The sequence below is a fragment of the Panthera leo genome, chromosome E3 (genome assembly GCF_018350215.1).
Source record: "Panthera leo isolate Ple1 chromosome E3, P.leo_Ple1_pat1.1, whole genome shotgun sequence".
NCBI classification, from domain to species: domain Eukaryota; kingdom Metazoa; phylum Chordata; class Mammalia; order Carnivora; family Felidae; genus Panthera; species Panthera leo.
This window is the reverse complement of record NC_056694.1, coordinates 7,752,753-7,774,796: the sequence shown is the minus strand read 5'-3', so window position 1 is coordinate 7,774,796 and position 22,044 is coordinate 7,752,753. Positions and strand designations below refer to the sequence as shown.

General features: G+C 50.7%; 2 protein-coding genes across 2 annotated transcripts; both read right to left on the bottom strand.

The window, feature by feature from the left end:
* Window positions 1-5,294: 5,294 nt before the first annotated feature.
* Window positions 5,295-11,417, bottom strand: MUC12 (mucin 12, cell surface associated). The gene is made up of 7 exons (XM_042922278.1): window positions 11,062-11,417; window positions 10,688-10,752; window positions 7,768-7,919; window positions 7,384-7,458; window positions 7,107-7,269; window positions 6,238-6,399; window positions 5,295-5,649 (listed from the first exon to the last, which is right to left on the bottom strand). Exons 2-7 carry the CDS (start codon window positions 10,750-10,752, stop codon window positions 5,439-5,441), a joined length of 828 nt encoding a protein of 275 aa, XP_042778212.1. The 5' UTR covers window positions 11,062-11,417; the 3' UTR covers window positions 5,295-5,438.
* Window positions 11,418-11,641: 224 nt separating this feature from the next.
* LOC122210284 (serine-rich adhesin for platelets-like) lies at window positions 11,642-20,828 on the bottom strand. The gene is made up of 3 exons (XM_042922908.1): window positions 20,777-20,828; window positions 12,090-18,950; window positions 11,642-11,760 (listed from the first exon to the last, which is right to left on the bottom strand). The coding sequence occupies exons 1-3, from the start codon at window positions 20,826-20,828 to the stop codon at window positions 11,642-11,644; spliced, it is 7,032 nt and encodes a 2,343-aa protein (XP_042778842.1).
* Between the last annotated feature and the right edge of the window lie 1,216 nt (window positions 20,829-22,044).

Sequence of the window (22,044 nt, the reverse complement as noted above, 5' to 3'; positions counted from 1 at the left end):
ACTTCTGACCTCCAGAATTGTGAGACAAGAAATTCCATTGTTCTAAGCCGCTCAGGTTGTGCTAATTTGTTATGGTGGCCCTGGAAGGGAAATTCTTTCTGGTCACCTGTGGTTGCAGCAGTGGATTCAAGGAGAGAGAGGTCAGTGGTGACCCCTAGGAAGGCTCCTCAGAGGAGAAGGACCTTGTTGATGGAGGCGAGGTTGGGGGGATAGCCACTGGAGTGACTCCCTCAGGAGGAGGATGACAGTAGCAGGGTGGTGAGGACATGGGTGGGCAAAAGCACTCAGGTTGGGGAAGGGAAGGGGGGGAAGTGAGCAGAAGGAGATGACTGAGCACCCAGGCCTTGGACACATCTGTGCTGGATATGGGAGGTAAGAGGCACTTACCAGGGCTGGACAGGGCTCGACTGGGCCCAGAATGTTGTGTTTCGTTGACAAGCAATATAACCAGGGTGTGCTGGAAGGAGGGGCCAGATGGCCAGAAGAGGGTGTGCCTGCCGGGAAGAGCCAGGTGAAGGCCACCAGATTCTTCCTCAAGGCCCACGTCCCACTCAGGCATCCCCAGCCCAGTAGCCTGAGAAGGGATGTGGCTCTGGGTCCCCAAAAGGACACATGGGAGAGTCAGGTGCCATTCAAGGCTGGCCAGGGCTCTACAGACCAGCTGATGCCAGGCCCAGAGAGGGGACCACAGAATCCCAGAGAGTCTTCAAGGCTCCATTTCACTGAGGGGGGAGACTGGGAGTGGAGATGCGATGAGCCACAGGGTGCAGAATGTGGGAGAGACCAAGGGGTGGGAGGAGGAGAAAAAGAAGAAGGGGGAGAGAGGGAGAGGGAGTGGAGGGAGGGGCCAGAAAGAAGGAACAGAGAGCAGAAAGGGGAGAGCAGGGGAGTGGAGGAATGAGAAGGAGCTGGAAACATCTTCCCCACCTAAGGCCCATTTTAGTGCCTAAAATGCCACTATTAGAGATAAGTCACTAAGAATATGGATAGCACACACAGTGCCTGGGAAGAGGGTGTCATTCTCAGTACTAATAAGGTGGCAGCTCTGGGTGTCGTCACATTGGGAGTCCATGCCAAGTGATGGCAGGGTTCAGGTCAGTGAACCAGCCCTTTAGACCATGCCAAGCCACTGCCCCACCCTGTCCCAGACTTCGGCCCCCCACCTCCCTCCATTCTCTTCATTTGCCAGTCAGCCCTCAGGTAGGCCTCCAGAGAAGGCCCTGTCTCCTTTGGGTGGGTTTGGGCCAAGGAGGCCCCAGCCCCAGGATTACATTTACAGGTACTTTCTTCCCAGCCCCCACTCCATTTCCTCTTTGGAGAAGAGTTGCCCAAGATCTGGGTCCAGGGAACCAGGAGCCCCCGCTGCTCCTGGTGTTTTGAGCTCAGGGCAAAACACAGTCCAGGACATGGCAGTCTGAATGACATCCACAGGGTCCAGCATGAGCCCCCACTTTTGCCTCTAAGACCCCTTCCCACCCCACCCAGGCCATTCCTGGAGCACGTCTCAAGGGAGTGCAAATCTGAGGCCTGCAGTTTCGTTTCTGCCTTTTCCCCTCCCTCTTTCTCTGGGGACAGGCGAGTGGCAGAGGGAACCCCTGAAAGGTCTGACCAGGAACCCCTGTCATTCTCTGCCAACCTGAGCCCAGTCCCCATGGCCATGGAACCCTTAGTGGGCCCAACCCTTGTCCTTTAGGGGAAGACACTGAAGCCAGAGATGAACTGAGCTGCCCCACAGCACACAGCTGTTTCACTGCATTTTTAGAATCTGGGGCTCCCAAAACCCCAGCTTGTGCCCATTTGGCTAGAGCAGTGGCCCCTTTCCTGGTTCTGGGATGCCCGACAGCCCTGGGACATGCTCGGGGCACAAGGCAGGGGTGGGGTGATACAGAAATGGCCAGAACAAGAGTCAGAGCAGAGACTTCAGGCTTTCGTCTCTTATGAAAGGAAGGCCTGGATGTTTGGGGGGAGGTGGCCAGGGGGGTGGAGGGGCACATCCACAGGGTAAGGACAGACCCTAATATTGGCTGAGCATCTGCTATATGCCAGGGACCGCAGGGCAGGGGGGAGCGGTTTCAGTCTAACCCTCCAGCCCTGACAAGTCTGAGTTCTTATTCTCTTTCTGGAGAGGAAGCAAGCTCAGAAAGGCTAACTTGGACCCACCCCAAAGCCCTGGCTCTTCTCCCGAATGTAGCTGGGGAGAAGAGAGGGTGAGGGACATGAGCTGAGCTCCAGGCAGATGATACCCCAACCTGTGCCCGCCCCTGGAAGCAGCCCTCCCTCGAGCCTGGGCAGACCGGGGAGAAGAGGCGAGGTGGGGGTTCACTCACCCTGCCCAGCAGCAGCATGGCAAGACAGGAGCTGAAAGACAAGGGGCAGCAGGCAGAGCATCATGGTCACCAGTCTTGACATTGGAGCTCGGAGGGCAGCGCACCTGCCATTCACCCTCTCAGGAATGCGCAAAATGAGTGTCAGCCAAAGAACCCCAGTAATAAATGGGCCCCAGAGCCCTTTGATCCCTGAGACACTGGAAAGCTGGGGCCAGCCCACCTGAGTCAGTGTGTGAGCTTCTATCCTGACTGGGGGTGCGGATTTTATTTCAGGCCAAAGGGCAGAGGGAGGGGAGCCCCTCCCTTGCCAGGCAGCACGCAGGCACACAGGCCACCAGGTTTGTCACCCAGGTAGAGGGGCAGGCACAAGGCCCTGAAGCAGCCTGGGAGAACTGAGAAGACCCTTGGAGGGAGGTTCCCACCCTTGGAGAAGAGGCTGGGCCTGAACCTGAGAGGAGAAGGGTGCCCGTCATTCCGCTCCAGCCCCCTGGTAAGGTGACTCCCCCTCTCTTCTTCTCGAGCTCTCATTACTGACCCTGATGACCCCACCAGGACATGGGGTGCAAGTCATGGCCACACCTAGGCCAGTGCCCAGCTCCGGGATGGCTGCATTCTTGGATCTGTGGGCCCTGAGATCTATCTGTGAGCTCCCAGGTGAGCACAAGTTTCCACGGCCGTGCAGAGTGACCTTGCCCCACCCCAAGATCAACAGAGCCAAGTCCTCACTCCTTTCCTTGCTCCCACCCATCACTCCCTGGGCCTGAGGCCCCCAAGTTCTGACCCCAGGCTCGTCTGCCACAGTGACCTCAGGCAGAGGTGGGCCCGATTCTGCCCTGGCCTAGACAGGCGAGGAGCTCCGTGCTCCATGTTCTACATATGGTCACAAGAAGGGGCTGAGAGTGCTGGGTGTCCCATGTCCAGATTTGGCATCTAATCTTGGGAAGAGTGCTGTCCCCAAGAAGGGCTTCCTGAGCTCCAGGCCCCTGCAGGGGAGGGAAAGAAACCACTCACAGCTCTCTACTTTAAGCCTAGCTCTTTTATTGGGGGGAGGGGGAATTCCAGAGTGGGGCGTCTCTGGAGCAAACAATGATGTCAGGGTGTCTGGGCAGCCCTTGGGCTCCTGGACGGAGTGTGAGAAAGCAGAGGGGGGTTCACAGCAGGGCCCAGACCAAGCCCACCAGCTCTGAACCGGGCCACCTCAGGCCCTGATGTCAGTTTCCTTTGGACCAACAGGGGAGGTGGGGAGTAGCGCTGTCGTGGGCTCTTATCGGCTGTGTTGTCCAAATCTGGATGAGCGGTGGGAGCCTCTTGTCTCACTCACTGAGCAGTTGTCAGGACCCTGGGCCTCTGGATGTGGAGCTGGGGGCGGGAGAGAGGAGGTGAGGCCCAGGAGGCTCCAATAGAAGTTACCTGCCTCTAGACCAAGGGTGCCCACCACCCCCCAGGCAGCCCAGGGTGGTGGATGGCAGGGCTGGGGGGAAGGGAACAGCTACTAGCTGGGGACAGACCCCTGAGTCACCTCTGTAGTAGGGTCAACGTTCTCCAGAGAGGGCTGGAAATGGCTGTAGATGTTTTCAAGGGCGAATCTGTCTTCCTTCAGATTCTCATCTGCAGAAAAAGGGGCCGGGCTGAGAGTGAGACTGGGGGGCTGGCCCCATGTGACAGCAAGACAAGAGAGAAACACAGCCCCCTGACACGCCTAGGGTCAAAAGTCATGGCCACGGGCAGGCTCAGGGGTGACCTGGGCGAGGGTGGAACAGGAGGAAGGCCCTGCTCGAGGGTGACCGGCACACACTGCCTCACAGCCATGGGAACCACAGCAAGCAGAAACCAGCAGTGCCCAGAATCTTCTCTTGGAGTGGGCGTGCTTTCAGCCACCATTTTCCCAGTCCTGCACATCCCCCACTCCTGGGCCTCCAAGCCGCAGGCTCCAGGCTCTCCAGGCACTTCCACGACCATTTCTTCTTTCTGCCTCCTTCAAGGTCATCCCGGGGACCCTGCCCTTCACTCTGCTCTTTTCCGCACCTGTATTCTTCCTGCCGCCTCCCAGCCGCCCACTGGCCAAGACTTCTCCCCAGGCTTCAGATAGGCCAGAGCTGGTGATGCCTCTGTACCCCTATTCACCAGCCCCCGTACTCAATGCGCCCCCACCTGCTGCCTCTCCCCCGACCAGGCAGTGTCCCTCCCCCAATCCAGGCCTTCTCCCTTCCCCAGCCTGTGAGCAACAAGCCTGGCCCAGCTCACTGACATCTAAATTACTTCTGCTATCCACTCCTCCCATCCCCCTGTCCCCACCCAGCCTCATCATTCTTCACCTACATTACAGCAGAGCCATCCCCTTGGTCTCCCCACTTTAGGGCTGCCCCCCTCAATTCACCCTGAGTGAGCTGCTCGAAATGTATGTCTGGCTCCCTGACCTTAAAGCCCCTCCAGTGGGTCCCTCCATCACGGCCCACAGAGATCTCCACGACCTCACTGGTATCTGTGTTCCTGGAAGCAGGAAGCACACAGCTTATGAACCAGCCCGCAGCACTGCCCAGCCTGCAGACTGGCTCAGGTGAGGGCGCTTCTGCAGTCTTCTGATCCTGCCCTGCCCTGGCTGGACCGGGCAGATTTCTGTGCCCCTGGAGCCCACGGCATGGCCCTGTCCTCCCACCAACTGTGAGTACATCTGAGACTCTCACAGGGGGTGGTCTCTGGGGGCAGGATCCGGCTGCTCTCCACCACCTGTAGCCCCTCCCCATTGTTTGTCTGGAGGAACTGGGAGGGCAGGACTTGCCCAGGGGCAGGGATGGTGGTGGCTAGAGATTCTTCATCTCCCTGCACCACGGGACATGGTGGCTTGCGGGACATGGTGGCTTTCCACGGCAGCTGGGAATCAGAAGAGCCCGAACACACAGGATGCTCCATGGAGAGGCAGTGTTTGAACCAGAGTGGGAGACAGAGTGGGATTGTGACTTGCAGAGCCCGAGGAACCTTCCAGACAGAGGTGCAGTACTTGCAAAGGCATGGGGGAGGGAAAGGGTGGGCACGAGGAGGAGCAGAGAAAAGACGAGGGTCGGCAAGGACCACATGGGGGCTCAGGGGTCAGGAGGCTGCAGAGAAACTGGCCTAGCCCAGGGGCGCAGCACCTGTAAAACCAGCTGGCAGGACCCACGCAGCCCCCACAGCCACATCGTGTCTGGCTGTGATGCCTTCTCGGCCTATCTCCACCCACCAGCTTTGCCCCCACCCTCGCCTCTGGTGAGAAGTACCTTCCCAGATGCCTGTGTTCTGGAAGCCGCCAGGAAGATCTTCTCCTTGCCACAAATTGTATTCTTGCCTGCCAACAGAAACACCCTGAGCAGCTGGTGGCAGGGGGGTGGAGGGAGCTTAGAGGGCCCTGACCTTTGGCTTCTGGAAAGGGCTGTCACTGCCAAGCCCTGGGTCAGGGAGGGGCCTGCCCCCAGGGTGGTGGCAGAAAACAAAACATCTCCAAGGCCTGCCCTTCCCCCTCCTCCCTTCCACGGGAGTTCCATTATCGGTGAGATGGGACCAATGGACCAGAATCAGAGGAACCCCCCTCTGGCTGCCGGAGGTGCTCTGCCCTGTGCTTCTCAACCATCTCAGGGTAGATTCCCCCTCCCCCATTTTACTGCTGGGAAAGCAATGCCGGAGAGCTCATCCCCAGGGGTGCCCTGTGGCAGCCAAAGTGATAACACCAGGTAATGTCATCACATAATCCAATTTCAGGACACAAGTGTTTGGTCGCATCTCTCTGCCAAACAGATCAGATCCGCGGGCTGCCCTGTGCTGTTAACCAGAACTGAGTGGGGCTGGGTCCCCAGCAGACTTCCAAACGCTGAGGGGAAGGAGGAGAGCCTTGGGGTCTTGTGGCCCCCTTTCCCTGGGCCCGAATCCATAAGCTCACCTGTGCAGTTTTCTCTGGGATCGACCAAGGAAGACAGTCAGGATCACCACCATGACCACCAGCAGTGCTCCCACGGCCCCCACACTCCCGTACACCAGGCTCTTGCTGGTGCTCAATGCACACGTCTCTCCCCAGTACCAGTGTGTGTCCGAGGTTGGGCATCTGAAGACACACGCAAGCTCAGGCCAGTCCACCAACATCCCTCACACCCAATCTTGCAAAAGAAAAAAATCAATGCCAAAGCACAGGAAGCCGGCTCTCCCTCCAAGGAAGGGCAGGCACTGGTTAGGAGGGACCCAGGTTAGGAAGCTCCCCAAGACTAAGGGGCAGAGAGGAGATGGGGATTCAGTATTGCAGAACAGGATTCAGAATCTGAGTGTCAGATGCCTTGTCCTAGACACATCGTGCCCACTCATCTAATCTCTAGCTGGCACCTTGACTGACCTGTTACCATTTTTATATTTTATGCTTTAATGTATGCTCTCCTGAGCTTAATGCCCCAGCTATATATAGCTAGGAGTGATATAATGGCACTGTAGCTGGGATATTGAAAGGAAAGTGAAAGATAGAGATCTATAGATATAGATTTGGGAATTGGTGACTCGAACTTTCTCAGGAGGGGGCTTGCTCACTCCTAGAATGCCCACATCTATAACCTGCACCTCCCCCACCTCTGGTGGGGGTGGGGGGGTGAAGGGACACCTGGATAGAAGAAAGAGGGATGGGTGGGGAAGGATGTGTCTTGTAAGCTGTGCCCAACTCCTTCTGCGTCCCCCCCTACCCTGACCCCTGCCCCATAACTATGGTGGAGGGTGTGGTCCTACCACTAGAGAGAGTGGGCACTGGCCTTAGAGGGGCTGGACACTCACAGGCAGCGGGGGCCACTGCGTTGCAGCTGGCATTCTCCCTCATTACAGTTCAGTTGCAGCTTCGTCCCCGAGGTGCATTTGGTCACACAGGCCAGCTTCCCATCCAGCTCATCCACAAAGTAGAACTGGGCATAGTCCTTCGCAGCCTTCTGAGTGCATTGCTCTGGGGGGTGGGGGGTGGGGAAGGGTAGACAGCCTGGTTAAAGCGCCACCAGCCCTCATGTTTACTGCCCACACCCTGTCCCCCCAACACCTACCACTCTGCAGAGATGCTTACCCTTCAAGTCAAACCCCAGCATCACGTTCTCGCTCACGATGGTGGCTTCCTCACTGAAGCACAGATGTGAGGAGGCTGCCAAGCATGGTGGGAAAGAACAAAACAAAAACACTTCCCTCTGCCCTACTAGGGTCATGGCCCATCCCTAGATGCAGCTGGGCCAGTAAGCAGGCTCAGATGGGATCATTAGGGCTGATGACAATCTGAGCCCACGACAGGGAGATGTTGGGGGCACTTTGGAGTCTGGGGAAATGGGGCCTGGCTTCTGGATCCCTATAGGGAGGTCTCTGGAGTTCCAGAAAGGAGGAGAGACATGGGGTGAGGGGAGGCTGAGGCATTCCTACCCTTTCCCCACCAACGTCAAGGGGTTTTAGGAGAGCCTACCTCTGCACTCTTCAGAATCACCAGATAGCCTTTTGGTCTCATTCATAATCTTGACCTTTATGAGTTTAGAGAGGTTTGCAAATAGTTTGTCAAACTCTGAAGTGTAGTTTGCCTCCATGATGACGTCATGTTCCACCACGACACTGCCATTGCTAAAACCAGGAGTTGGTGATTCATCAGTCACCCTATGTCGCCCACCCTCCCAGAAAGTGGGGCCCACAAAGCCAGAGGGGTGATGAAACACAATTAACTATGTGACCCAGAGGCAGGACAGACTAGAGACTGTTCCCTCCAACAGTTAGCATCCTAGAGGGAAGCTGCAGAGTAAAATGACCTAAGATTCCAAAATATCAGTGATCACAATAAATGCCATTGGGTGAAATCCATTCTTAAAACTGGAAGCTCTTGGGTGAAGACATGGTGGAATTGAACCATTGTGACTGTTGGAGGGAGGATCAAATGGTGCAGCCATTGTGGAAAATAGTATGGCAGCTCCTCAAAAAATTAAAAATGGAATTACCATATGACCCAGCAATTCCACTTCTGGGTATTTATCCCAAAAAATTGAAAGCAGGGATTTGAAGATATATTCATACACCCATGTTTGTAGCAGCATTATTCACAATAGCTAAAAAGAAGCAAACTAAGAACTGTCCATTGATGGATGAATGGATAAACAAGATGTGGTACACAGTACTATGAAATGTTTTTCAATCTTACAAAAGAAGAAATTTTTGACATCTGCTGCAACATGGATGAACCTTGAGGACATTGTGCTAAGTGAAATAGCCAGTCACAAAAGGACAAATAGTGTATGAGTATTTACATGAGTACTAATATGAAGTCCCTAGAGTAATCCAATTCATAGAGACAGAAAGTAGAAAGGAGGTTGCCCGAGGTGGGATGAGGGAGAATTGAGAGTTATTGTTTAAAAGGTACAGAGTTGGATGTCTGTGTGGCTCAGTCAGTTGGACATCTGGCTCTTGATTTTGGCTCAGGTCATGATCTCATGGTTTGGTTTGTGGGATGCAGCCCCAAGTCAGGCTCTGCGCTGATAGCGTGGAGCCAGCTTGGGATTCTCTCTCTTTCTCTCTCTCTCTCTCTCTCTCTACCCCCCTTCAAAACAAACAAACAAACTTAAAAAAATAAAATAAAGGGTACAGAGTTTCAGTTTGGGAAGACGGAAAAGTTCTGGAGATGGACCATGATGCTGGTTGCACAACAATGTGAATGTACTTAATGACACTAAACCATACACTTAAAATGATTAATTTAATGATTAATGGCCACCTTTTGTTATGTGCATTTCACCACAGTAAAAAATACTTAAAATTAAAAAATTTTTAAATGGAGGCTGTTGGATTTTATTTTGAAAACCAAACAAGCATGCTTTTAGAAATGAAGAAACATGAGGTCACTTTAGAAATATAAGATTCCAACCCAGAAGCTCCTTGTTAGAAGGCCAATGGGGCACTGAGAGATCTTGAGACAAGGTCTGTCACCAGTCACAGACATTGTGACAGAGAAGTCAGGACCAGGAGCCAGGAGTACTTAAAACAACAAAAACTTGTGCCAAAATGGAGACTGAAACAAGCACTGGTACTGGGCAGGAGGTCAAGATGGAGTAGAGGATGCTGAGGCATGGAACCCCATGGGCATTTGACAGTATAGATCTCCCTCTTTCCTTGCTGGGAGAAGACCCCTTCCAGGCTCCCTTCCCACCTTCCCTTCTGTCTCCTTCTTTCCACTTTCCTTTGGGGGCTCTGCTTCTCCTGTCTATCCCTTAGATGCTGGTGCTTCTCATGATTCTTTCCTGGGAAATGTTCACTCCTATGCTATAATGATTCCCAGGCCATCTGGTCTACTCCCAGGGCTTCCAGCAACTTCTATCCAGTCCCAGGGCTTCCAGCAACTTCTATCCAGGAAAACCAACACCAGTGTCTCCGCTGCAGACACTTTCTATCCACCACACACTGTTCCATTACTCAACCACTCAATGTGGCTGGGTCCCAGGCACTTGAGACTCCACATAGCCCACTCTTCATCTTCTTCCCCATCCTCCTCCTCCTTACCTTCCTTATCTCATCAAAGGGCACTCTACATTGCCAGCAGCCCAGAAATCTGGTGTTATTCCTCCTCTCCAAACACCCATCAAATCCTCATGATCTGCTGGTCCTGCTTCTTAAAGATCTTTCACACTAGACAATTTTTCTTCTGCACTGTCACCTCTCTGATCCAGGCCACTCTAATCTCCATCCCCTGTCCACCCATTCTCAGTCCTGCAGTCAGACTGAGCTGTCTGCAGTGCCAATCAGATATTTTCCCACGTGGGCCAAAACTGCTGATACTTAAAGACTAAGTAACTTGGTATGGGTCATCTTTCCACCTCCTCTCCCACCATGACCCTTTTGCCCTCAAGTAGTAACTATTCTTTATGTTCCTGGAATCTGCCCTCCTCTTTCTCACTTCTGGGTGAGACTGAGCCATCCTTCATCAATTCCCTTTACCTGGCTCATTCCTCTTCATGCTTTAAGCCTCAGCTTAAAGCTGTCACTTCTTCCAGAAAGATTTCCCTCCACCTCACCCAGCTTGTATTTGAGACCTCTCCCATTGCACCCTGTGTGTCTCTTACCATTAACTCTAACCAGATTGCACAGCCATTTTGCTGTGTTCTGCCACTCTTTACTCCATGAAGACCAGGACCACTGTATTCCCTGCACCTAACACAGCGTAGGCTTTCAATACAAGTTTGCAGAATTGATGAAGGATGAATGAATGTATAAATGAATGGCTCAGAGCCTTCTGGTGTTGCCCGTGGGCTGGGGGCCTATCTGGTCCAGCCAGGTACTGATACTCATTCAAGACAGGAGAAGACAAGAGAGCAGAGAGAAGGGGCTTCCTGCACCCCTCACATACTCACAACAGTCTCCTAATGATCACGCCTCTGTACTGGGGAAAGTCTTTGCCCATGTAAGCTTTATCCATCTGAAAGAAATGAGGCAGCCAAGTTCATACACGAATGGGGGATGCAGCAGCCCCTGTTCCCTGTCTCAGAGGCATCCCCAGGGCCCCCTTCCCACAGGGAACCCATGGATTAACCCATAGGAAAGAAGGAAAGGAATGTGGGTGAGGTGGTGTTCAAGGAAGGGGCTCTCAGAGGCCCCCCTCTCAGGACTTGGGAAGACTGAAGGGATCTATGAGCTGAAAAACTCCAAAGTCAGTCAGAATGAGCCCCTGTATCCCCAATAACATTGGACATCCACTTTGGAGGATCTGAGATTTCCCTACTCTTACCTGACTCTTGAATAGTTGAGTGAAATTCCAGTATTCTGGGGAGGATATGTTATTCAGATCTTTTGTGAAATTCTTGTTAGTCACTTTCACTGTCACACCTAAAGTGGCATTGATTATTTCTGGGATTTCTGTGGGAACAGATCAGATTATACATGAGACAGCAACCTCTCAGTAATGTCTTCTGGGATTAATTTCCTCCTGCTGTTCTCATGGAGGCAAAGAAAGTGGGTAGGCAGGTGGATGGAAATTCAAGAGACAAGTAGGAGTCACTGAAACTTTTGCCCCTTATCTCTGAACACTACAAGGAACTAGTGGCCAGGATCATGACCCAGAGAGACAGAGCTAAGTGGAAGTCTCCAGAAAGGGTTGGAATAGAAACATCCCGATGAGAGGGGCAGATGGGCCAGTGAAAAGAGCCCGGGAGGAGGAGTCAGAAGGCCCATGCTCTACCTGCATTTAGACCCAGGCAAAGGTCATATTTTCTCCTCTACCTGCACAATGAGGCAGTGGTAGGAGATAGTCCTTTCAATGTTACCCTCCTATTTAAGTGGTTAAGGAATGTGGGGACAATCTGAAGGTCTCAGAAAAGTTTATTACCTAGGAAGAAGGAGTCCACAAGGGACTTGCATTGGTAACCGAAGAAGCCTTGGGCACAGACACACTCTTTTCCATTCCAGATGGTCCCATTCTGGCACTGGCCTGTGAAGGGGTAGAATTCACAGCGGTCACCATGGAAGCCCAAGGGACAAAAAATACTATCTCCCATTCCAGGTCCCATCATTTAGACATTGTACTGAAAGAGGAGGATGAGAACCACTGCCACCATCTTAAGCTCCAGGGGAGGTGGGGGGGAGGGAAATGAGGAGGGACAATGGGGAAGATGGAAACAAGAAATGAAAGAAGATGAGCAAAGAAAGCAAGAGCCCTACAAGGAAAAGAAAAGAAAAGAAAAGAAAAGGGAAAGAAAAGAAAAGAAAAGAAAAAGGAAAGAAAAGAAAAGAAAAGAAAAAAGAAAAGACAACATCCACCCATGTGGATGACATGCTTTGACAACAAGAAGGCCCAGGAAGGATGAAACAAGACCACAACGAGGTCAAAACTGATTAGTTGATGAGAGAAGATGGACAGGAGAGGTTCACAGAGTGACGTACAAAAAGACTTACTTGGTGTCATAGCTGAAGACTGGGTCGTCATCACAGTTGTATGGTTGCTAGTGAACAGGGGATGGAGAGTTGAAGACGTACTGAACCCAAGGACTGGAGCATAGGTAGAGCCATGTGAAGTGGAGGACAGAGGAGGAGAAAAACCAGAGGAAGCTGTAACGGCTGAGGAAGAGTCAGAGACTGGCCTTGAGGACAAGCTAGGAAGAGCTGAGGCTAAAGAAGAAGCATGAGAGGTAGTGGTTTGGGAGCTGTCAGATGATATTGTTGTGTTTGGTGACCCTGTGCTGCTTTGGAAAATAGTAGATCCTCCTCTGAGGGTGGTGGCTGTTGGTCTGGAGATGTCTCTAGTTGTAGAAGAGAAAGTGAGAGCTGATGGGGATGCAGGACTAGGGCTGTCTGTGGAAGAGGGGATTGAAGTAGAAATCGTTGGTTTGGCAGAATCACTGCTGGTGATGAAAAGAGTGAAATTCTCACCCAAAGTGGTGAGCATTTGTCCAGAGACTGGGGGTGAAAAGGAATGGATGGGCCTTGATGAAGATAATGCACTAAGGTCTTCAGTGGTATTGGGGGCATCAGATGAATCCATTGTATTAGAGGAATAAGTGGTAGTGGTGAAGACACTCGATTCCTCAGTGATGGTTGTGATGGTAGTGGAGGACAACAAGCCAGAACCTGATGAGGGTGCAGGACCCCCACTAGGAGTGGTAGAGGAGGTGTCAACAGAAACTGTAGAACTGAACAAATCAGAAATGGTGTAGATGGTTGGCTTTTCTGTGAAAAGTGTGGTTGTTTGTCCAGAGACCAAGGTGGTAGTGGATAATTCACCGGGGCTTGATGTGGAAGTAAAACTTCCATTGACATTGGTGGAGGAGGTAACCACTGAACCAGTGGAGTAAGACAAATCAGTCATGGTTGTGTGGACAGTGGATGCTTCAGGAAGGGATGTGGGTGTTTGCCCAGAGACTAGAGGACTGGAAATTAATTCACCAGGACCAGATGGGGAAGAAGAACTTGCATTCTCAGTAGTATAGATGGTACCATGTGGAACTGTTGGATTTGATAAATCTGAGAGGATTGTGGAGACAGTTGATTCCATAGTAAAGGATGTGGGTGTTTCTTGATATCCACCTGTAGTGAGAAAAGTTTCGCCTGAATTTGAAGTAGCAGCAGAACTTATGTTCTCTTTAGAAAGGGTGGTGTCTGAGGTTACTGTAGTTTTGGACAAATCAGGGGTGTCTGTATAGACAGTAGACCCATCACTTAGGCTTGAGGATGTCTCTTGTGAGACACCAGAGGTGGTAGAGAGCTGGCCAGGACCTGAAGAGGAACTTCCTTCAAATCTGGTAAAAGAGGTTTCAGAGGAAACAGTAGATTGGGACAAATCAGAAGCACTGGTGTAGACAGTTGACTCCTCTGTAAGAGTCATGGTGGTTTGTTCAGAGAGTACAGTCTGGTTAGAGAGGTCACTGGGGCTTGATGGGGAAGCAGAACTTGCTTTGTCTGTGCTATAGGAAGAGTAGGAAGAAAATGTTGGTGTCAACACCTTTGAGGTTATTGTATAGAATGTGGATCCTGGAGGAAAAGTTGTTTGTCCATCACCACCAGAGGTGGTAAAAGATTTGCCGGGGATAGATGTGGACATAGAACTTCTATCCTCTTTGCTGAAAGTGGTTGCAGATGAGTCTGTGGGTTGAGAAAAATCAAAGATTGTGCTATGCCCTGTGGATTTCAAGGGGACCGTACTGGCAGTTGTTCCTGAGACAGCTGGATTAGTAGATGCCTCTCCAAGGCTCCATGGGGTAGCAGAACTCCTAGTGCCTGTGGGATGGGGGCTGTAGAAAGAAACTGTTGATTCAGATGATTCTGAAATGGTGGCATGGATTGTTGGCTCCTCTGTGAGAGTTGTAGTACTTTGTTCAGAGATCCAAGTGGGAGTAGAGAGTTCACTGGGGATTGATGGAGAAGCAGGACTTGCATTGTCTGTGCTGTAAGAATGATGGGTAGAAAATAATGGTGTGGGCAGCTCTGAGGTGATTGTATAGAAGGTGGATCCTTGAGGAAAATATGTGCTTGAGTGTGCATCACCACCAGAAGTCGTAGAGGATTCAATGACATTTAATGAGGAAAAAGAAATACCATTGTCTTTGGTAACAACAGTCTCCAAAGTATCTGTAGATTTGGATAAATTGGGGGTGCCTGTAGAGAGAGTGGATTTCACTGTGATGCCTGTGGTTGTCTCTGCTGAGACAGTGGGGGTGGTAGACGATATGTTAGAACTTGAGGAGGATGTAGAACTTCCTTCATCGTGGACAGAGGTAGTCTCGGAGGAAATGGTTGGTGTGGACATATCAGAAATGTTTGTGTAGAGAGTTCTCTCTTCTGTAAAGGAGACTGTTGTGGCTGTTGGTCCAGATGACTGACTGGATGTAGAGGATGCACTAGGACCAAAAGGAGATGAAGAACTTCCCTTGCCAGTAGTCAAGAAGGTACTGAGGGAAACGGTAGGATGTGACATATTGGAGACAGTTGTGGAGACGGCAGATTCCATAGTAAAAGACACTGTTGTTTGTACATCACTTTGAGAACTGGTAAACAATTCACTAGAACTCAGTGTTGATCTAGTACTTCCATCATCCTTGGTAAATATGGTTGTTAATGGATCTGTGGGTATAACGGAATCTGTGAGATAGGAAGAGTGGGTGGAAACTATTGTTGTGGATAGCTCTGAGGGGGAGGTGGAGAAAGCAGACCCCATAACAAAGGATGTTGTTATTTGTCCGTGATCAGCATTTGTAGTAAAGGATTCAGCAGTTCTTGATGTGGAAGCAGAAAGTCCATCCTCCTTGCTAACAGTGCTGTCCGAGATAACTGTAGATTTTGATGAATGAGGGGTGCCTGTATACATGCTGGATCCCTCCATGAGGCCTGTGGTTGTCTGTGCTGAAGCAGAGAGTATGCTAGAAGGCTGGGCAGGACTGGAAGGGAACACAGCACTTCCATCACCACTGGTATAAGATGTTTCAGAAGAAATGGTCATTTTGGACAAATCAGGCATAGTTGTAAAGACAGAGGGCAATCCAGTAAAAGTTGTAGCGCTGTGTCCAGTGGTCAGGGAAGCGGTGGGAAATCCTTCATGGTCTGATGGAGTTGAAGAATCTGTACTATAGGAAGACACTGTGTATTTTGACGACTCTGAGATGCTTGTGGAGAAAGTAGACTCCATAGCTGTGGGTGAGGCTGATGGTCCAGAACCAGGAGATGTGGTTAAAGATTCAGTGGGACCTGCTGTAGACACACGACTTTCATCATCCTTGGTATAAGTGGTTGCTGATGAGTCCAGAAGTTGAGAAGAATCAGACACGGTGCTGTGCTCTGTGGGTGGCTGGGTGACTGTAGATGCAGTCAGTCGTGAGCCAACTGGGCTGGAAGAGAATTCTCCAGGACTCGAGGGTGCTGCAGAACTGCCAAGGCCTGGGGTTCTGAGGCTGTAGGAAGAAGCTGTTGATTCAGATGAATCAGAAATGGTGTGGACAGTTGGCTTCTCTGTGAGAGTCCTGGCTGATTGTTCAGAGAGCACACTGGTGGTAAATAAATCACTAGGACTTGACTGAGAAGTAGCACTTGCCTCATCCGTGCTGTAGGAAGAGTGAGTCGAAACTGTGGGTGCAGACACCTCTGAGGTGGTGGTGTAAGGAGGGGATCTTGGAGGTAAAGTTGTGCCTGTGTGTGGATCAACACCAGAAGTGGTAAATGATTCAGCAGGCCCAGATGTGGAAGCAGAACTTCCATCCTCCTTGGTAACTGTGCTGTCCGAGGTACTGGTAGGTTTGGACCCATTAGGTGTGTCTGTATAGACAGAAGGCCCCTCGGTCAGGCCTGTGTTTGTCTGTCCTGAAATCCCAGGGTTGGAAGACAGCAGGCCAGGAGTCGAACGGGACGTGGTCCCTTCATCATCCTGGGTGTAGGACGTTTCACCAGAAGCCGGTGTTGTTGATAAATCTGAAATGTGTGTGTAGGCAGCTGTCTCTTTAGTGAAAGGCGTGGCTGTTTGTCCAGAGACCTGAGTGCTGGTGGGTGATGGACCTGGACCCAGAGAGGATGAAGGACTTTCCTTGTCAGTGGTATGGGGGGTGTCTGGTGAAAATGTAGGATTTGATGAATCAGAGAGGGTCGAGGAGACTGTGGAAGCCACTGGAAAGAACATGGTGGTTTGGCCAAAACTACTGGAAGTAGAAAAGGCATCACTGGGATTTGAGGTGGGCTCAGGACTTCCATATTCTCTGGTAAAGGTGGTTACAGATGAGTCCGTGGGTTTAGAGGAATCAGAGATGGTGCTGTGGTCTGTGGATATCTGGGTGACGGCAGTGGCGGTTGGTCCTGAGACAGCTGGGCTGATGGATGCCTCTCCAGGACTCCATGGAGCTACAGAACTCCCAGCGCCTGTGACATGAGAAACCTCAGGTGATACTGCGGTCTCAGATGAATCTGACACAGAGGTGTGGACGGTTGTGTCACCTGTGAGAGTTGGGTCTGTTCGTTCAGTGACCACAGTGAGGGTAGAGAGCTCACTGATGCTGGATTCGGAGGCAGGACTTGCATTATCTGTGCTGTAGGAGGTGTGAGTTGTTGAAAATGTTGGTGTGGACAGCTCTGAGGGAGGGTAGAAAGTGGATCCCCCAGCAAAGGATGTGGTTGTTTGTTGGTGATAATCCTTTGTAGTAAAGGATTCAGTGGGTTTTGATGTGGAAGCAGAAAGCCCATCCTCTTTGGTAACAGTGCTTTCTGAGATAACTGTAGGTTCTGACGAATGAGTGGTACCTGTAACCATGCTGGATCCTTTCACGAGGCCTGTGGTTTTGTGTGCTGAGGCAGAGAGGGTGCTAGACAGATGGCCAGAATTGGAAGGGGACATTGCACTTCCATCATCCCTGGTATAGAAGGTTCCAGATGAAACGGCCGTTTCAGACAAATCAGGCATAGTTGTAAAGACAGAGGGCAATCCAGTAAAAGTTGTAGCGCTGTGTTCAGTGGTCAGGGAAGCGGTGGGAAATCCTTCATGGTCTGACGGAGTTGAAGAACCTGTACTATAGGAAGACCCTGTGGTTAAAGATTCAGTGGGACCTGATGTAGACACACGACTTTCTTCATCCTTGGTATAAGTGGTTGCTGATGAGTCCGGAAGTTGAGAAGAATCAGACACGGTGCTGTGCTCTGTGGGTGGCTGGGTGACTGTAGATGCAGTCAGTCGTGAGCCAACTGGGCTGGAAGAGAATTCTCCAGGACTCGAGGGTGCTGCAGAACTGCCAAGGTCTGGGGTTCTGAGGCTGTAGGAAGAAGCTGTTGATTCAGATGAATCAGAAATGGTGTGGACAGTTGGCTTCTCTGTGAGAGTCCTGGCTGATTGTTCAGAGAGCACACTGGTGGTAAATAAATCACTAGAGCTTGACTGAGAAGTAGCACTTGCCTCATCCGTGCTGTAGGAAGAGTGAGTCGAAACTGTGGGTGCAGACACCTCTGAGGTGGTGGTGTAAGGAGGGGATCTTGGAGGTAAAGTTGTGCCTGTGTGTGGATCAACACCAGAAGTGGTAAATGATTCAGCAGGCCCAGATGTGGAAGCAGAACTTCCATCCTCCTTGGTAACTGTGCTGTCCGAGGTACTGGTAGGTTTGGACCCATTAGGTGTGTCTGTATAGACAGAAGGCCCCTCGGTCAGGCCTGTGTTTGTCTGTCCTGAAATCCCAGGGTTGGAAGACAGCAGGCCAGGAGTCGAACGGGACGTGGTCCCTTCATCATCCTGGGTGTAGGACGTTTCACCAGAAGCCGGTGTTGTTGATAAATCTGAAATGTGTGTGTAGGCAGCTGTCTCTTTAGTGAAAGGCGTGGCTGTTTGTCCAGAGACCTGAGTGCTGGTGGGTGATGGACCTGGACCCAGAGAGGATGAAGGACTTTCCTTGTCAGTGGTATGGGGGGTGTCTGGTGAAAATGTAGGATTTGATGAATCAGAGAGGGTCGAGGAGACTGTGGAAGCCACTGGAAAGAACATGGTGGTTTGGCCAAAACTACTGGAAGTAGAAAAGGCATCACTGGGATTTGAGGTGGGCTCAGGACTTCCATATTCTCTGGTAAAGGTGGTTACAGATGAGTCCGTGGGTTTAGAGGAATCAGAGATGGTGCTGTGGTCTGTGGATATCTGGGTGACGGCAGTGGCGGTTGGTCCTGAGACAGCTGGGCTGATGGATGCCTCTCCAGGACTCCATGGAGCTACAGAACTCCCAGCGCCTGTGACATGAGAAACCTCAGGTGATACTGCGGTCTCAGATGAATCTGACACAGAGGTGTGGACAGTTGTGTCACCTGTGAGAGTTGGGTCTGTTCGTTCAGTGACCACAGTGAGGGTAGAGAGCTCACTGATGCTGGATTCGGAGGCAGGACTTGCATTATCTGTGCTGTAGGAGGTGTGAGTTGTTGAAAATGTTGGTGTGGACAGCTCTGAGGGGGGGTAGAATGTGGACCCCCCAGCAAAGGATGTGGTTGTTTGTTGGTGATAATCCTTTGTAGTAAAGGATTCAGTGGTTTTTGATGTGGAAGCAGAAAGTCCCTCCTCTTTAGTAACGGTTCTGTCTGGGATAACTGCACTCTTGGACAAATCAGGGGTACCTGTGTGCAGAGTAGATCCTTCTGTGAGGCCTAAATCTGTCTGTGCTGAGGCAGCAGGAGTATGACAATCTGTTCACAATTGTCACTAATCGATCTTAGTGACAATCTGTTCCAGATAGCTGGTCCACCTATGATACTGAAGGACAACTTATAAGAAGTATCAGGGAACCTATATATTTGGACACCTTACCAAAGGTTATCTAAAACTTTTGTCTTTTCTGGAATATACTAGTTTGTCTAGAGGGAAAGGTATCACTAGATAAGGATCTGGATGTTGATTGTGATTTATGACTTGGATTAGTAGTTGTATGGTTGTGGATTTTGACAAATCTGTTTGCCCCCCAAAAATATGTATATTTTGCCCAAAATTGCCTACACATTCTCCCCTAAGCACTCTGGGACATGTTTATTTAGTTGGGCACTCTGGCATCAATTTGAAAGAACAGTTGTACGCACACAAATGCCCCATGCGCATTCTTTTGCTCCTCGCATTCTGTGATTTGCAAACCACATAGTCACCTTAAGTCATCTGGCTGATACTTAGTCTGACAAATCTCTTCCCCATCTCTTACATGTGAGACTCCCCCTACTCTATCCTAACAGTTCTCACAGACCCAAGAAGAATAGGAGAGCTAAAGCACATCGCCATGGATAATTCACCCACTGCCTGTCCTTTCTCTCCAGACACACTTACTCAAGGGCTAGCCACTCTATCACTTTTACCTGGCCACCCTGTAGCCCAGGTGAGCCATTCCTCCTCCCTGGCCCCACAGCCCATGCAATAAACTATAGTTGTCTAATAGTAAGAGTGCTGGGAATGCCTCCTGGGACTGGAGGTCTCATTCTGACATCTCTTCGCCACTTAGACCATGTGATTACATGTGTAAGACTCTATTCTCCTACATAAAGGGGGACTATAATCCTGTCTCCTCTTTGTCCTGCCTATGAAATGAGTAGGATCAAATATGGAAGGAATCTTTGTGACAATAATGCCATAAAGCTAGGGAGTCTTAGGAATTCGACAAGATTGTATAAGGGGACTTCCTCAAAAGGGCAGGAGAAGCAGCCTCTTGTCCCTCCTGTCAGTTCCTCCTCCCTCCCCAAAGATGCCTTGGAACTGTGCCTTTCTCACCTCTCGTGAGGATGGACCTTTGCCACTGGCAGAAATGACCATGGAAACCTTCAGGGCAGGGCCACCCTCTGCCATTCCAGATACCCCATTTTCACTCCCTATTATAGGGAGGGTCCAGGAACTGAACAAGGACTGGAATCCAGGGTAAGTGGGGAGTGGACAATTAGTCAGGTTGGGTCATTCACATCAACAGTTCTGGATCCTTGGTTTTGCAGACCATCATCTCGGGAAGAGCACTACCAAATCACTGGTGGATGAGTTCAGGTCAAAGGTGTAATAATGGCTAAGACTTTTAGAATTTGACATTAATGAGAAAGATTGAAAAGATTGCTTGGCTATTTTTAAGACAATAGATATGTTTGTTTTGCCCAATGCTCTTGCCTCCAAGTTAGACTTTGCCTAATTCAGCATGACGGGAGAAGAGGGCCTGAGCTGGGGAGGCTGCCAAGGTGGAGGGCATCCTTGAGTCATGGGTATAAGGAGGATCAGAGAGAGAGGCAGCACACAGGGGCTCTGGTCAACACACAGCAGAGGGTGGCAAGGCTTAGAGTAAACCCAGGCATGGCTATAGGACCTCAGAGCCGCTTTCTCTTTCCTCTCATCCTTCCCTTGAGCCTTGGCCACTCTGTCCTCCTGCCTCTGAGGACACCTCATCCACTCGCCCCTCTGAAGCCCCCTTTGTATCTGACCTAGAGGCTACTGCAGTCCTCAGTCTCTCTACCTTGTGTGCCCCTGGGAAAGCCACTTCTCAGCTCTGCCCCACCCTTGTCCAGGCTATCATCCAAAGAGAAGTTCCTTGTGACTGCCAGAACCATGCTGGACGCCGGGGATAGCCAGCCACTCAGCCCCCCCAAACCAGTCCTCGCTGGGGCTCCTGGCCCTCCAGGGCAATGTGGGGGTAGTGGAGGTCCACATGTAAGGGAGGTGGGAGCGACCATGGTGGGGGGTGTGAGGAGGGAGGGAACAGCCCCTATGCCTTTCTTATCAAGAAAGACTTCAAAAAGAAAGTAATATCTGGGCTGCTATTTTCCCATTCTTTAAAAGAGTTTCATGGATTTAGGCATTATAAATTTTACTGGACTCTTTAAGTTATAAAAGTAGACTGTGTTTGTTGTGACAAGTTAAACAATGAAAAGACACATAAAGGCAGTTTATGGTGGTGTCTCTAACTGAATCACAAAGAATGAATAGAGGTGGGGAGGGCTGGCATTTATTGGCCGCCTATCAGAGTCCCATACTAGCCTTATCACAACTGGAACTCAGTGGTTGTGTAGGGAACTGCCTGCACAATCCACTGACCCTCACCCCTCCCCAGAGCAGAATCTCCCCAATCACAGAGAGCACTTCTGTCCTGTTCAGCCTGACCCACAGCGGGTGTTCAATGAGCATTTCTGAAGTAAATGAGTAAATGATTACTGGAAAGTCCACTGGACTCTTTTTCCTAATGTTTTAATGTTACATAATACTATTCTGTGAGGCAGGCATTACTATTTCGATCTCAAATATTAACTAGAGTTCCAAAGGTTAAATTCTCTCCAAGCTCACCCAGCTGGCAGGATAGCATCCAAGAGAGAGAAGTGGGGCAGAGCAAAGGCTAGTAAAGCAGGGGTGAGGCCAGCTCTGGACTTGGCGGAGCAACAATGAGTGAAGAACGCCCAGCGAAAAGGCCATGGTCCCAACTGTACCTTAGAAGAAGAGAGCCCTGGAGTGAAGGGGCAACAAGGGTAGAGGCACAGAGATTGGTGAGGCCATGGCAGGGACATGGAGGGCCACCAGGGACCCCAAGTAAGGCCAGGATACTCATCGAAATGGACTTCGGACATCCTTCTGTCTTTCATTTTTATTCCTGGATTCATACCGTTTACTCTATTTAGTTGCCATTCAATCTCACAGTTCATGAGTTCGAGCCCCATGTCAGGCTCTGTGCTGACGGCTCTCTCTTTCAAAAATAAATAAACATTAAAATATTTATATGTATAAAAAAAAGAATGGAATATCGATGGCCATTAAAACACATACTGCCAATAGAAT